General features: G+C 36.2%; 1 protein-coding gene across 1 annotated transcript in view; it reads right to left on the bottom strand.

Annotated features, from left to right (window-relative positions):
* Positions 1–2,071: 2,071 nt before the first annotated feature.
* The window catches only part of ANOS1 (anosmin 1), a 210,873-nt gene continuing 197,624 nt past the window's right edge, over positions 2,072–15,320 (bottom strand). Inside the window, exons 12-14 of the mRNA XM_088451532.1 lie at positions 10,214–10,434; positions 9,890–10,031; positions 2,072–6,533 (exon numbers count right to left, since the gene is read on the bottom strand). Coding sequence (XP_088307658.1) covers positions 6,475–6,533; positions 9,890–10,031; positions 10,214–10,434 — 422 coding nt within the window. The 3' untranslated portion in view covers positions 2,072–6,474. The remainder of the gene's footprint in view (positions 6,534–9,889; positions 10,032–10,213; positions 10,435–15,320) is intronic.

The raw sequence follows: 15,320 nt of genomic DNA, 5'->3' as shown, positions 1-15,320 counted from the left end.
TTCATATGCCATGCTCTCTAATGTTGATCTGCAATGTAAAAAATGAAGGCTGCAGATGTACTTCAAGGTCCAGTCTTCAACCCGGGCAACTCCGTTATCCCAGCTAGTATAATCAATGTTAATCATGTGAACTGAATAATATTAATTATCTCATTACATTAAAGGGTTAAATATATTAGGCAGCAAGTGAACATTCAGTTCTTGAAGTTGAAGTGCTGGAGGCAGGAAAAATGGACATAGCTGCAGACTGGTCACATTTGGGGCATGAGAGTTTGGAAGGGGTTTTATGGCACAAAAATATTTAGTTACAGCTTTAATTATGATATAGTCAACCTCATGACACTCAAAAAATCATATTAATTTCAGGGCAGAAGTAGTTATAACAATAATAATAATAATAATAATAATAATAATAATAATCACAATAATTGATAAGCAGTTCGGGTTTGACTTGGTCAAATTAGAGCAAGTTTGCTTTCATTCAGAGTTATTTGGTATCCAAAACACATGGGGAGCTGGATATGGTGCCATTTTTGAGATCCGAACATAACCGAGTAATCCAAGCCGATCATTAACAATAATAATAATAATAATAATAATAAATAATAATAATTATTATTATTATAAAATAACAACAGATATAGGCTTATAACATGTATCTAATAATGTTCCAAAAACAAAGCTATAACCAAAAAATAGACCCTCCGGGACTGGTGCAGCATTGTTTGCACAGCATATCTTGCGTGTTTTAACACTGCACATGTACACAATACTCTATTACTTTATCATTGTGGTAACTAATAATAACTAGAGGGGGTTGTACAAGCTATGTGTAATGTGTAATGTAGCATTATTGTAGTGCACTAATTTCTATATATAATATAGGGAATAATTTATGAAACACTGTCAATGTGTACAGCTAAACTCATTGGTTTTCCACTGCTGGGCCTTATTAGTATGCCCAGTGTGCATCAAAGTGTTACTTTCAGCTCTGCTCCTGCTGAGATGCCTCCAAACAATAGAAATATGCCAATGTGTGAAGTGGTGGGAAACTCTGAAGATATGATAATATAAGTGTTTCATCAGAGTCCAAACCTTTTAGTACCTTTCCAACAAAATGAACTTCACGGCTTTTCTCCTAGAATCCTGCTTGGTTTAGGCTCATGTATGGCTTTTATTAATCATGAGAGTTAGTGTATATAGAGACTTTCTTTAGTACATGTGATAATTTTGTGTGCAAAGTTTTAAGTGCATAGCTTGTAAGATGCTTGGAAATGTACGCCTCCACTGAAGTGCAGATGCATACCTGGCCCCAATAAAAGTACAGGATGAGACCAGAAGGTCATCAATTCTGAGCCTCCTCCATAGAGAATGGACCACCTCTAAAAACAGTTCTCTCCAACCCATTTTCTTATTTTCAATAGTCTCGCTCCACAATTGAAACTAAATGAAATCTCATTTTTGTACTTGTCCATCAAACGAGGTGTACTGGTGTGTTATCCGTGAACCTTCACAGTTTAATGTCCTCAACTCCTACCCTCTAAACTGAAAATGGCCATAAAATGCTCCACCACTATTGCACAAGGCACACAGTGACCAAACCTAATTTTGTTCAGCACAGTGGACATGGGAAACATCTAAATTCTATTAGATTGTATAGTGTTATAAATCCATATAAAAACAATCACTGCATATACTGGACTTTTTTATGTTAAATAAATACAGGTCTGCTGTGTGTAAAACATCCAAAGAAAGGCAGGAATGTTATATGAGGCACAAGAAGAAGGTCTGTACTTGTAAAAAAACAACTGAGTGATATTAAAATCCCAACCAATTGTATAACTTACACAGTCACTCAAAACAGTCAAGTCCACGATACACAATCCTACTCCATTGCCCTGTAAAACTAAAATGTATACATAAAAATCAACTCTAGAGTATGTCAAACAACCCAGTAAACAAGAAAGTGCTCATATTAAAAAGGATAAACACAATAATTCATTTTTTTCTACATTTAGGGATAGTTTATTACATAAACATTATGTACAAATTCTAACATGGAAATCGGTAACATAGAATAATATTTACATTTATAAATTTCTTTACAAAATCATTTCAGTCTTTACACTTTTTCTTTAATGTTATAAACTTGAGTGGGACTCAACAAAACAGGTTTTCTTGTACATATCGTATAAATAAATATGTAATAGCCTTGACTTTAGCCATAATAACCAAAAGAGAGTATAATTTATATATTTAAACATATCTAGGCTCATTAAGGGTAATTCTACAGGTTGCTTTGTTTTGATGGTAAATGATTTTATACAATTATATTTTGGAAATGCTAAGATGTGTTCAAAGGATTCATGTCTACAACTGAAGATGTCTGAAGACATTTTGTCATGCACAACACATAAAACACAATAAGTAGCATTCACGTGTATAAATTTACATCTTAAATAAAATGTTAATATTACCACATGCAACATTTTATTCACATCATGGCAGTTTCCTCATGCATAAAGTTATTAGGAGTAGTGTGACACCACAATTAAAGGAAATAAATACAATATAAGAACAGTAAACAGAATACATATTTTATGAAAATATTACCATAAAAGAGATTCTGTTAATATTTCTAATTGCCCATGATAACTTTGAAAAGTTGTTATTTGGGCCAAAACATAATATAGATACAAGGTTTGGCACATTGGTTGTATCCACTCCACCATATTTAAGGTACATTTTTAGGTATATGTTGCTTTGCTATGTAAAACTGGGTACTCACTATACGATGTGTACCCAGTTGATGGCACAATGCAATGGAACGGGACATCCTAGCATCTGTACATAGTGCATGGTGCTGCGTACGATGGCACAATGTGTCGTTCCATGTTGTATTTAGCAGCATGGCATCGTTCATCGCATTGTCCCTTCTGATATGCAGCACAGCAGATGGGATGATGCGATGAACCACACACGGGCACGTGCGATCGGGCGTTCACACTATACGATCCGCACATTATATTGTTGCAAAGCGAATCGTGCAGTGTGTACGGACGGCGTAATGTATTGTACCCACTGGCTGGGAACACATCGTACAGTGCATGGCCTCATTCATAGCATTGTCCCATCTGCGTGCTGCACAGCAGATGGGTGATGCAATGAACAACCCGCAGGGCACACACGATCGGGCGTACATACTATGTGATCTGCACAATATATCATTCCAATCCACGTTGTAACGATTTATCGTGCAAGGGATCGCATAGTGTTTACCCAGCTAAAGGAGTAGACAGATGCTCCATTACGTAGCTGAACACTGGTTATCATTATGTAGCTGAACACTGCTTTTTTAAAAAAAATAATTTAAGGCACAACACAACTAGATGTGAGCCAAATCTAATAAAAGAAATCTTTAATTTCTACTAGAATGCTTTAGAGGAAACAAAAGCTCTGAATGCAGAGTTTTTCAAAGAGCACCCAAATACATCTCAATGTATCGAAATTATTACATACTGTATTTGCAAATTTTTAAATCTTTGTATTTAGTATTGTATAAAAGTGTATATTAACTTTAGTGGTAAGGTAAAGCAAAACAAATACCTCTGCTGCCATTTAAAATAAGTGAATGAAACTGATTTGCTGATTCTGTCTTGCTGGCTAGCGGAAGGGGCTCATTAATAAAATATTTATGTACAGTAGGTGGTGATGCAGTTATAACAAACAAATACAAGTTGCTAGACTTTAATTACTGTAACACTGAAAGCAAACAAAAGAACAAAACAAACTGTATTTTTCATAATATCAAAATAAGCAGAACACAATTAGTCACTTTAAATGTAAATATTTACTTGGTAACTAGTGCCCATAATTACTGTACATTATTAAAGAATACAAATTGGTGTTTTAGTAATGTATACTATTTTATGTCCTACGTGTCACAAGTAAAACCCATTAAAAACAGTAACTACATAATTTGTTGTATGTCTGCCAATACTCAAAATTAATTTTATAACATGCACTAAAAACAGAATGGGCATGAAATACCAGCGGCTCAATAGTCGCCGGTTCAAATCCCAACAGCGGCATCCCGGCACCTGAAGATCCCGACAGGGGTGGTAAGTATGCTATCCCTACCCCTCTCCACTTCCAACCCTAATTTAGTGGTGCCTAACCCTAACCTCCTCCCTTAGAGACTAACTCTAACCTCCCCCTGGTGGTGCCTAATCCTAACCCCCCCCGACCCGCACCCTAACCCTCCCCGGGGGGGGGGGTGCCTAACCTTAAATCCCCCTGGGGGTTCCTAAACCTAATACCCCTTCCTCCATGGCTAAGACCTAGGAAGCCCTGCTTACCTTCTTTCGGGATGCAGGTTGTCGTGATTCTGCGGGGCTAAAGATAGGCGTCGGGCTTTCGACAACCTACCTTTAGTCCCGGGTCGGGCTTCCAATGGCGGGTTTCCAATGGACGGCATCCCGGCCACCAATAATCTAACTACATCCCTTAAAAACATAATGGTAAGTACTGACTATAAACTACAATATAGTAAGGTGTGACCATAAACTGAGATATTTTTTTCTTGAAAATGTATCAAATATCTGTTATTCTATATATGTTAAGATTATTATTATAGCTTTAACTAATATTACAATTAGATTATGAGTTTTATTTTGGTAATATATCCTGTCCAGACATATGTAGTAAGAACATACAAATTCAGCATATGGGGACAAGTATTATGTGTGGCCTGATGTTATGTAACTTGCATAGAAAAATATTTATCTGCTACTTTAGCTTCATACTTATTATCCACTCTCAAGTTGTCATTGCATTGACAATAGGTCAAACTGTATATAAATATTAGAGTTGAGAGAATACAGATTGGTGATAATGGGTGAATTTGACCATTAGAATTACAGTACATTCACTAACATAGAACTGTAAATTTGGAAAGGTAACAGTAACATGAAGACATTTATGCAAATATTGCAATATAAGGCCGGAAGTGGAAATATATGAAACCTGTGACTGCATATTTTTATGTATGGAAAACATATGCATATATGTTATATTCACTTTCAGACATCTAGTATTTTAGGGTTAGTGGTTCTCTGATGCAGCATCATTTCAAAGTTTTTTCTAAAAATTATTTCCTTTGCAAGCTAATTAGCTATTACCATTTACAACTACTCTAGTTATCTATGCCACCTTTTAGGTATAAGTCTAATGTAATTGCTACCATACTAAAGTTAAAATTCAAACTCAGCAAGTTAAACTAGAAAAATACTGCATAGCTTATTATTTAAATGTACTTTGAATCAACAGTCAAAAAACCAAAAAAAGCAATCTACACACCATTTAGCATATACACAGTTATGTCCATATTTAATTTTCCAATACTTAAATCCAAAATTACTAATTTTGTGAAATTGCCTTAAAATCTATATTTTGCATTAATATACAAATTATATCAGTGCTATGTTCTTATAATTAACACAAAGCACAAAAAAACAATATATACTAACAGTGAGATGCATCTTCAAGCTACTGTGTACTTTCACTAATATATGTTTATCATGAGAATCCTAATTCTGCATAAGATAAAATTCAGGTGACACAAGTTACCACTGGAAGACATTGCATTGGAAATCAGAAAAAGTACATGGAAAAATATATTTTATTTTATTATACAGTCCAACTGATCAAATGAAGCACAAATAAGTTATATAAAATGGAGGCTCTAATAACTTCTATTCTACGTCTTTTATGGATCATTATCCATGACAATAATGAATAAAGTTTGATATTATGCGTCATGCACAATACTATTTTATGACTGAATGAAGTACACACTTTTTTAGATAACATTTTTGTCTTAAAATGCTTATACAGTTCAATTAATGGTATTGTTGCCAAGTGGAGGAAATGGACAGTATGCTTTTGGTTTAGGCACAATTTGCCAGCAAAATATGGCCACAAATTGTAGTCACCATTGTACAGTTTGTTGTCAATGGAATGCATGTTACAGTAAGTGTCCTTAAATTATACTTTTCTTATCTCTTGTGCATATCTTATTGCTTCCATTATTTCTACTGGCCTCTTTCCTGTTCCTTAATAATTATTTAAGTATCTATATTAAGTTGTATTTACAATATACAGTATAATATTCACAAACCCATTAACTACGAGGAATAAATGGTACAGAGAAGAAAACAGACGTGCCATACGAAGCACTGTTACAATCTATATGAAATATAAGGAAAAGCAACATGGGTAGCTGAAATCTATCCTTCAATATGTGCTACACATTGCATACTGGGAGCTGAGAAGATGCCACATGAAACGTCCAGGACACATTGATGTAAAATTGACTGCCTGGATACACCTTCAGAAAACTTCGACATTGTCCTTCTGAGTGTTTTTATTTTCATCATGCAAAGTCCTTTTATATAGTTGTGGTTAGAATCATTTTCAAAATTTATCTGGAGATGGTTTGTAGTGATGAGGATGGTGTTGCTTCATATGAGGCCCTGTAGAGAATCAAAAAAAATAGTGAGCTTTCAAAGACATTTTAGGGGTCGATTTAATTAACTCAACACTTGAGTCTGTGTGAATAAGTGCGGTTATATGCTGCACTGACGGTAGCTACGTACTCTCTGATTTTTGTTCACAGCCCCATTAGGCTATGTACAAAAATCAGTAAGTCTGGGGCGAGATCGGGCCACGAGAGGAGGTGCCAATAATAATGTTGCCAGCATTTACAAATCATTGTGGCTAATTTAGTTGACCGTTATAACTGGAAAATTACTTTCTTTTATTTATGGTGTGGCACAAACTATTTTTCAATTCAGTTCAGTTAAAACCTTTTCATTTAAGAAAACTGAAAATATTTTGATTTGGCAGAAATGGTAAATGCACAGTTGCTGACTTTGTATGACTCCCCAGCGGTTGATCCTAGAGGGGAAGGTCCCAGGGGAATTTGGCATTTTGCAGAAGGATACGATTTACTGCAAATTACATCATCACTGGCCTGTCCTGACCAGTACACTGGATAAGTGGGCTGGGTACGGTTTTGGGTACGGTAGGGTTGTCTACTCTGCAGAGAGAGCTCCCTAAAATTCTGAAGTCATCCAGACATCATAGGAGAGTAGTCAAGCATGGGTAAAGGCATAGGCATATTTCTAATGAATGCAGGGTGTGTGGTGCACACTGTGCCAAAGTCTTTGCACTCTTCTGCTCATGCTCTATCTTACAGAATATCACTGGGAAGATGGTGCCATGGAGGAGGAGGACCCGCTTGCCGGAGCATGGTAAGATGCGGGCATTGGGGGGCCTGCTGCTCAGAAAAGGGTCGGGCTGCACACAGGCCTCCTCCAGTGTTAATACGCCTCTGGGTAAAAGTGCCTTTTGCAAAGGTCTAAGTTTTTAGAACATTACAGAATTCATTTTTTTCTACATTTAGGGATAGTTTATTACATAAACATTATGTACAAATTCTAACATGGAAATCGGTAACATAGAATAATATTTACATTTATAAATTTCTTTACAAAATCATTTCAGTCTTTACACTTTTTCTTTAATGTTATAAACTTGAGTGGGACTCAACAAAACAGGTTTTCTTGTACATATCGTATAAATAAATATGTAATAGCCTTGACTTTAGCCATAATAACCAAAAGAGAGTATAATTTATATATTTAAACATATCTAGGCTCATTAAGGGTAATTCTACAGGTTGCTTTGTTTTGATGGTAAATGATTTTATACAATTATATTTTGGAAATGCTAAGATGTGTTCAAAGGATTCATGTCTACAACTGAAGATGTCTGAAGACATTTTGTCATGCACAACACATAAAACACAATAAGTAGCATTCACGTGTATAAATTTACATCTTAAATAAAATGTTAATATTACCACATGCAACATTTTATTCACATCATGGCAGTTTCCTCATGCATAAAGTTATTAGGAGTAGTGTGACACCACAATTAAAGGAAATAAATACAATATAAGAACAGTAAACAGAATACATATTTTATGAAAATATTACCATAAAAGAGATTCTGTTAATATTTCTAATTGCCCATGATAACTTTGAAAAGTTGTTATTTGGGCCAAAACATAATATAGATACAAGGTTTGGCACATTGGTTGTATCCACTCCACCATATTTAAGGTACATTTTTAGGTATATGTTGCTTTGCTATGTAAAACTGGGTACTCACTATACGATGTGTACCCAGTTGATGGCACAATGCAATGGAACGGGACATCCTAGCATCTGTACATAGTGCATGGTGCTGCGTACGATGGCACAATGTGTCGTTCCATGTTGTATTTATTCACATTTAGGATGTCAAAATACAAAACAGTAACAGTAACAGTACCCAAAACCGTACCCTTTTGCAAAGGTCTAAGTTTTTAGAACATTACAGAACTTGAAGGTTCTTTAGCTGGATTTATTTTCTTTATTTGAGATGAATTATCCACACTTTTGAAAATTTTACTCATACAGTACAACAAACTGCAAAATACTGTATTTCACCAAAATGGAAATACAAATATTAGTGTAAACAGCATAATAAACAAAATTTAAACAATGGAGCAACTGGTAAATGTTCAAACACACACATTCATTAAACCATGCATAGACAACAATAATAACATCTTTAACCTGTTATGTTAACATTCAGTACATGAATCACAGTAACAGAAAACAAAAGCAAAAAAAAATAAAAGAATGATTAAAGGTGGTTTTTAGAATCAATCATTTTTGCTTGGTTGCACAGTGCACTCTTTACCCAGCAAAGAATGTAAACTGAGGGAAGAATTTAAAAACAAACACAGTTTTTGGTCTTAATTGTCAATTACACTACATTTTCCTTGCAGCTGTGCATGATAATGGCACAAGCACTCACCACTAACCAAATTGTTTTCTGTTCTGTTACTGTTTTGTATTTTGACATCCTAAAAGGTCAAAAGCAGAAAAGTTTTCGGGAATTTTTCGTGAAAATTATCTTTTAAAAGCTCCCTTATACAGTATTTCTATATGTAAAATCAATACAATACAGTATATGCAATTAGAATCATGCTGCTACCAAGATATATCATGATATACAGTATTAATGTATTAATGTACCAATGTCTAGACTGCCATCAACATAGGGTTTAATGCCAAATTTCTCATCTCACTTTGGCACGGGATGTAGTATTACTAAAAATGTGGGAAAACCTCAGAAACTGAGGTTTATCACAATATATATGGATCCCGAGATGTAGTATCTGAGATATCTACTACAGACCTACAGCACAGTGAGCCCCATAGAACTTTATGGGGCTGTGATATGCCCATATGCATCAAACTCTGGAAAGCTTTCTGGAGTTGAGCCCAACAGGCAACAGCATTTATAGATTACATTGCCTTTATAAGTCAACAGGCTTCTTATCACAAGAAACCCCCTAATATTGTGCATGCTCTGACAGCTGTGCATATGCTATAGTTGTCACTGGTCATAAACTCAAAAGGCAGTTCTTCACCGAGACAGCTCAACATCGGAAGAGCTGTCCCGGTAGGTAAGTAATCATGCATACCAATGTTACAAAATGCCGGTATGCATGCAAATAAAGACAAAATGTATAGAAATCTAATTGTGATACATGATAGATACTGCCCATAACACAGTAATAAACATATGTATTTCTAGGTTGAAGCCAAATATGTCATATTATGTTCTGTATCTTTTTGTTTTGTCAGGTTTTATCAGTTAAAACATTTGTCCTGAAAATGTAGAAAAGCCAGAAAAACAAGATTTTTAGGGAAAAAAAAAATTCACAGAGATGAAAAATTATTATAATTAGTAAAAATATCAGTTCACTTACGATAAGGTAATGGTGGAAGTACATCTGGTGTTCGAAAGGACTTTATTGTTGCTGGCCCTTCACCACCTGTGGTTAATACTTGGACTTCCAGTCGATAGAGCATTGAAGGTCTAAGATTATGGACAATGAGAAAATAATGGTCCTGTGTACAGAAGATAGTTTATGTTAGAGTTCTTAAAATCAACTTACAAGTTATTATTTTTCAACAATTTACAGTAACATATAGCACAGTTTATATTATTTCAGAACGGTAAAACACAAATTAAAAAATCATCTATAAAATGGTAATAATGATAAACCAAAAATGGATGCGCTGCAGCTTACCACTGGCAATATTTGAGACTGGGAAATGATACTGTTTGGCAAGCTGTTCTGACGACTTTCTGTTGTGACTTCTGCCCATGTGACTTGGAATCCCGTCATTGGCTGGTGAAGATTTACTTTGGAAAGTTTCCATGAAAAATGTCCCGTGATGTTACCCTCCTGTACATTAAATGAAGCGGACAGGTTTTCTGGTTTTGCCAATACTTTGGAGACAACTTGACCTTTATAGAAGAAAAGAGTTTACAAAGTGATTTGGAGTTCACCTAACTTATGAAACTTTTCCTATCAAATTTGTGAATTATATGGTAAAAGGCAAGAAAATAACGCAATTTAAATTATGCTTTACACATCATTAAAAGCAACAGTTTACAGAACATTATACTTTTATCATCAATAAAATCACCAGTATACACATTACCATGGGGATATCTAAAACTCGTAGGCAGGGCTCCTAGGAGACTGGTCCAGCCTATGTACTAGGAAACATATTCCATCCCATTGTGTACGAACATCAGCACATGCTGAAAAGATCTTGGCCACTCCATCTTGGGTATGTGGTTACATCTCCTTGGCCAGTCTAGGCCCCCATATAGGCATGTCATTTGTACCCATATCCTAATCTTGGAACCGATGCTCATTGCTATAGTTTTGAGCCTTTCTTTTCTATAAATTACTAATCTCTAGAATACCTCAATAGTATTATATTGTTAATAATCATACAGCTATCACTGTAATGGACCCGGTGAGGCTGCAGTGCATGCATGGCGATCGGGCTGTGCATGCACTAGTATAGGCTTGCCTTACAAATGTAATGGTGTGCGACCGAGACTGTAAACAGAAATTGGTGTGGAAAAAAGCTGTGGCCACAGCATCGTAGCACTTTGCATGCTGATTATAGACTAAGTCACACACAGATATACGAGTGTCACATATTAAATTAATCAGCACAATATCCTGGTGTGTCCTAGTTGCAGAGCATTGCGACAGACGCATTTTCGTCATAAAAGACCCCAGCGCTAGCAAAGCCTGATGGGACCAGACGAGCCGAGAGGGGCTGTTTGACTTGACCAATGAGGACACATCTGTACTTTTACAATCACAAATGTAAGGACCATTATTTAAAATTGAACACATTTTTGTAAAGTAATAATTGGTGGTATGCTAATCCAGTCCATAGTGTATATTTCTTTTTTTTTTTAAACTCTCTTTATTGAGCAAATCACAATACAATAGTACAGTCAAATATTCAAGGCTAAATTACAGCACATAATATGCTTTTAAACTAATAACTGTAACCTCTCAATACAATAATATAGTGATTCATTTTTTCAGTATAGAAAAAGAAAAATATAGAAGCAAAAAAAACATCTTGCAGCAATGGTGTGGCAAACCGTCTAAAAGTAAAAAAGGGAAAAAGAAAGACATAAACCAGAAGAAGAACAAGGGAAAATAAGGGGAGTAAAGGGTGGGTTGGCTCTGAGTAAGAAAACATTCTTTCAATCTAAATATAATAATAGAAAAAATAAAAAATGAAATGTTGAATGGCGAGGATATGTTTTGATATGTCAGCCAAGGGGACCATGTTTTATCAAAGGATTTCGATGTATTGGGTAATAACGCAGTCATGTATTCCATCTTGTAGACATACCAGATACGTGATAATATTGCCTGCATAGGAGAAGGATTAGGGTTTTTCCAATCCGCTGCTATTTGGCAGGTCATGGTAGATACTATATGTCAGAATAACTTATTCTGCTATCGTTATAAGGTGGGCAGATATAAGGGAAGTAGAAAATGCTGAGGATCGGAGGGAATCGTGGTCTCAAAGAGGCGCGAGAGGCGATCGACAACCTCCTGCCATATACTGGCTAGTTTCGGACAAGTCCACCAGATATGCAAAAAAGTGCCCAAGCTATTACAACCCCTCCAGCATCTATCTGAAGCATCGGGAAACATTACTTGGAGCTGAGATGGCACATAATACCATCAATATAGTAATTTGTAAGTGTTTTCCTTAATTTTGACGCAAATAGAACTGGCGGCGGCGTTGTCCCAAATTTCAATCCAATCCTCAGCATCTATAGAGTGTCCCAAATCTTGTTCCCATGCCAATTCATGAGATTCCCGATTGGGACTTACTTCTTCCCCTAATAAAAAGTAAATAGTATAAATAAGACCCCTAGTGGAGGGTTGTCTCCAACATACAGACTCAAAAATAGTCAAAGGTCTGCAAATCAAAGTCAAACTAATTTTGGAGTGGAAGTGTCCAATTTGTAGGAACCGAAAAAATTCTTTGGATGGAGTTGATACTTTATCCTGGATTTCAGAGAATTGTGGAAAATTAGTATCAATAGTGATATCGCTTACATAGTATATATTACCCGATGACCAGGCAGTAAAGGATGATTTGCATAAACCTGGAGGGAAAATGGGATTGTGAAATAACGGTATCAAAGGAGACGGGCCTGGAGTCAACTTAAAACGTCTATTGAGTAAATCCCAGATTGCTAAAGAACGGGAAATTACAGGGTGAGAAGAAAGCATCCGGGGGCGATGAATCCTAGATATCCATAAAAGGGAAGATACAGTGGTCAGTCCCAGCTCCTCAGCTTCGATAGCAACCCAGACCTTCCTTGCATTAAAGTTACACCACTGAGCACAATGACAGAGCTTCGCAGCATAATAATATTTTTTAAAATCAGGGATACCCAAACCTCCTCCCCTGGAAGGACGCTGAAGCAGCTTTAGTCAGATCCGCAGGCTTTTCCGGTTCCATATGAAATTTGATACTGAAGGAATTTGAACACGTAGGGAGGAATATAAATCGGAAGGGTCTGAAATAAATACAAGAGCCGAGGGAGAACGCTCATCTTAAGCGAATGTATTCTGCCTATCCAAGAAATAAAATAATTGGACCAGTCATGCAAATCAGACTTAATACTATCCAGCAGGTGAGGAAAGTTTGCCTGAAACATCTGATGATAGTGATGAGTTAAGAAAACGCCGAGATATTTGATCTTTTTTTTATGCCAGGTACAGGGGAGCATGGCCTCTAGGGTTTGTTTTAGGGTAGCTGGGATATAGAAATTGAGAACTTCAGTCTTGGTAACATTAATTTTATAACCCTAGTATTGAGAATATGAATTTATTTCCTCTAGAAGTGAATTTAGGGATTGGGCCGGGTCAGTGAGAAACTAAAACATCGTCAGCAGCATATAATGCAATTTTATATTCAGATGGGCCTGTGGACATTCCTGAAATAGCTCTATTACAACGGATCCTTGCCACCAGGGGTTCCATAATGAGAGCAAATATTAAAGGAGAGAGGGGACAACCCTGCCGAGTACCATTCGTGATCCCAAAACTAGAGGAGTAAACACCATTGGCCGAAACCCGCGCCATGGGGGAATGGTAGAGTGCCACAATGCCATCTAAAAATTTACCTGAGAAGCCCATTTTGTCTAGAACAGCAAATATAAAGGGCCAGGAAATGTGGTCGAAGGCCTTCTCCGCGTCTAGAGCTAAAATCAGGGAAGGAGCTTTCCTTTTATGAATAGAATGTGTTAGATCAGTGGCCCGTCTGGTGTTTTCCAATGCCTGACGTCCAGGTATAAACCCGACCTGATCCGGATGTATCAGGTAAAAAAGCAAAGGAGCTAACCGAGTCGCTAAGATTTTAGCATAAATTTTCAGGTCAACGTTTAATAATGAAATCGGTCTATAGTTAATACAGTGAGTAGGATCACGATCAGGTTTAGGGATCACCACAATATCAGCCCGAGTCGTATCAGGGGCAAAAGAAACGCCCTCCAAGATATCATTAAATAAAGATGTAAGATGTGGGGCGAGATCTTTTGTAAACAACTTATAGTATTGGGCTGTAAACCCATCGGGGCCTGGGGAGGCAGAAGAACGCATTGATCTAATAGCAGCTATTGTCTCTTCATCTGAAATACGGTCATTGAGAGTGGATAATTGGGATTCTGAGAGACTAGGTAGGGGGTAGAAGACAAATACGAACGTACCCCCTTGGCTCCAGCAGAAGTGGGAAAAAGAGAATCTGATCAATTATAAAGGGAACTATAAAAGGTCTGAAATTCCTCAGCCATAACTTCAGGATCATAGGTAAGAGAACCAGAGGACGGAGAGTGTAATTTGTCTATCGCATCTAATGCTGGTCTGCAACGCAATTTATTGGCTAATAAAGAATCAATTTTGTGCGCTTTATCATAAAAGCGTTGATGAAGTTTTTGCAAGATAAGTGCAGCATGGCGAGACGAAGGCATTAAGCTGGCCTCGTAGTTTCTCAATTTGGGTTAGCACGGAGGCGCTAGGAGATGTTTTATGTTGGATCAATAGTACTGAGATTTGTGACTCAAGGGAATGGATTTCCTGTGTAGCCACTTTCCTAACCGCTGAAGTTTTTGAAATGAGAAAACCCTGTATAGTAGCCTTATGGGCTTCCCAGAGGATACTAGAGGAAATATCAGGGGAAATATTCTCATCAAAATAGCGGGTCCCATAGTGTATATTTCATATAGATAGTAAACTTGTCTGTCTTACCTCTTTGATAAACCCAGTCTTATATTTTACCACTATTTTTGCTCCTATTGGTAAAATGCTGTAGAATATGCTGATACTGTGTAAAAATTTTAATAATAAGTGTCAAAAAAAATATTGTAATTTAAAAGAAAAAAGGGACAGTCTGCCAAAAGAGCAAGGTTTATATAGAGGTTATCGAAGTCCTTAGTGACCTCTAATATCTTTAGATTTCACAGTAACTCAGCTCCTGTCATGTTATAGGCTGTGTTTGAAAAATGACAGTTAGGAGCTGATTAGTTGGTACAGTAGTTTATCACTCTAGAAATTATCACTTTACAGAGCATAGTACATCTGCCCCATAGAAATAAAATTATTTAGCAATTTAAATAATCATATGCTAAATTATGTTCAATATACTATTTTTTTATTTAATGTTTATTTTATTATTTTTTTATGAGAAATTGTAAAGATCTCACCTTCTATGTGAGTATTGTAGTAAGTGAAAAGAGTATAAATAAGAAAAATGTAAGGTTTGTTCAAACACATGGGCTGATTCTGATTTGGA

Source organism: Taudactylus pleione, unplaced genomic scaffold (genome assembly GCF_031769625.1).
Source record: "Taudactylus pleione unplaced genomic scaffold, aTauple2 ptg000026l, whole genome shotgun sequence".
In the NCBI taxonomy this organism is placed as follows: Eukaryota; Metazoa; Chordata; class Amphibia; order Anura; family Myobatrachidae; genus Taudactylus; species Taudactylus pleione.
The sequence above is the reverse complement of the archived record's forward strand: the minus strand, read 5'-3'. Positions and strand labels throughout refer to the sequence as shown.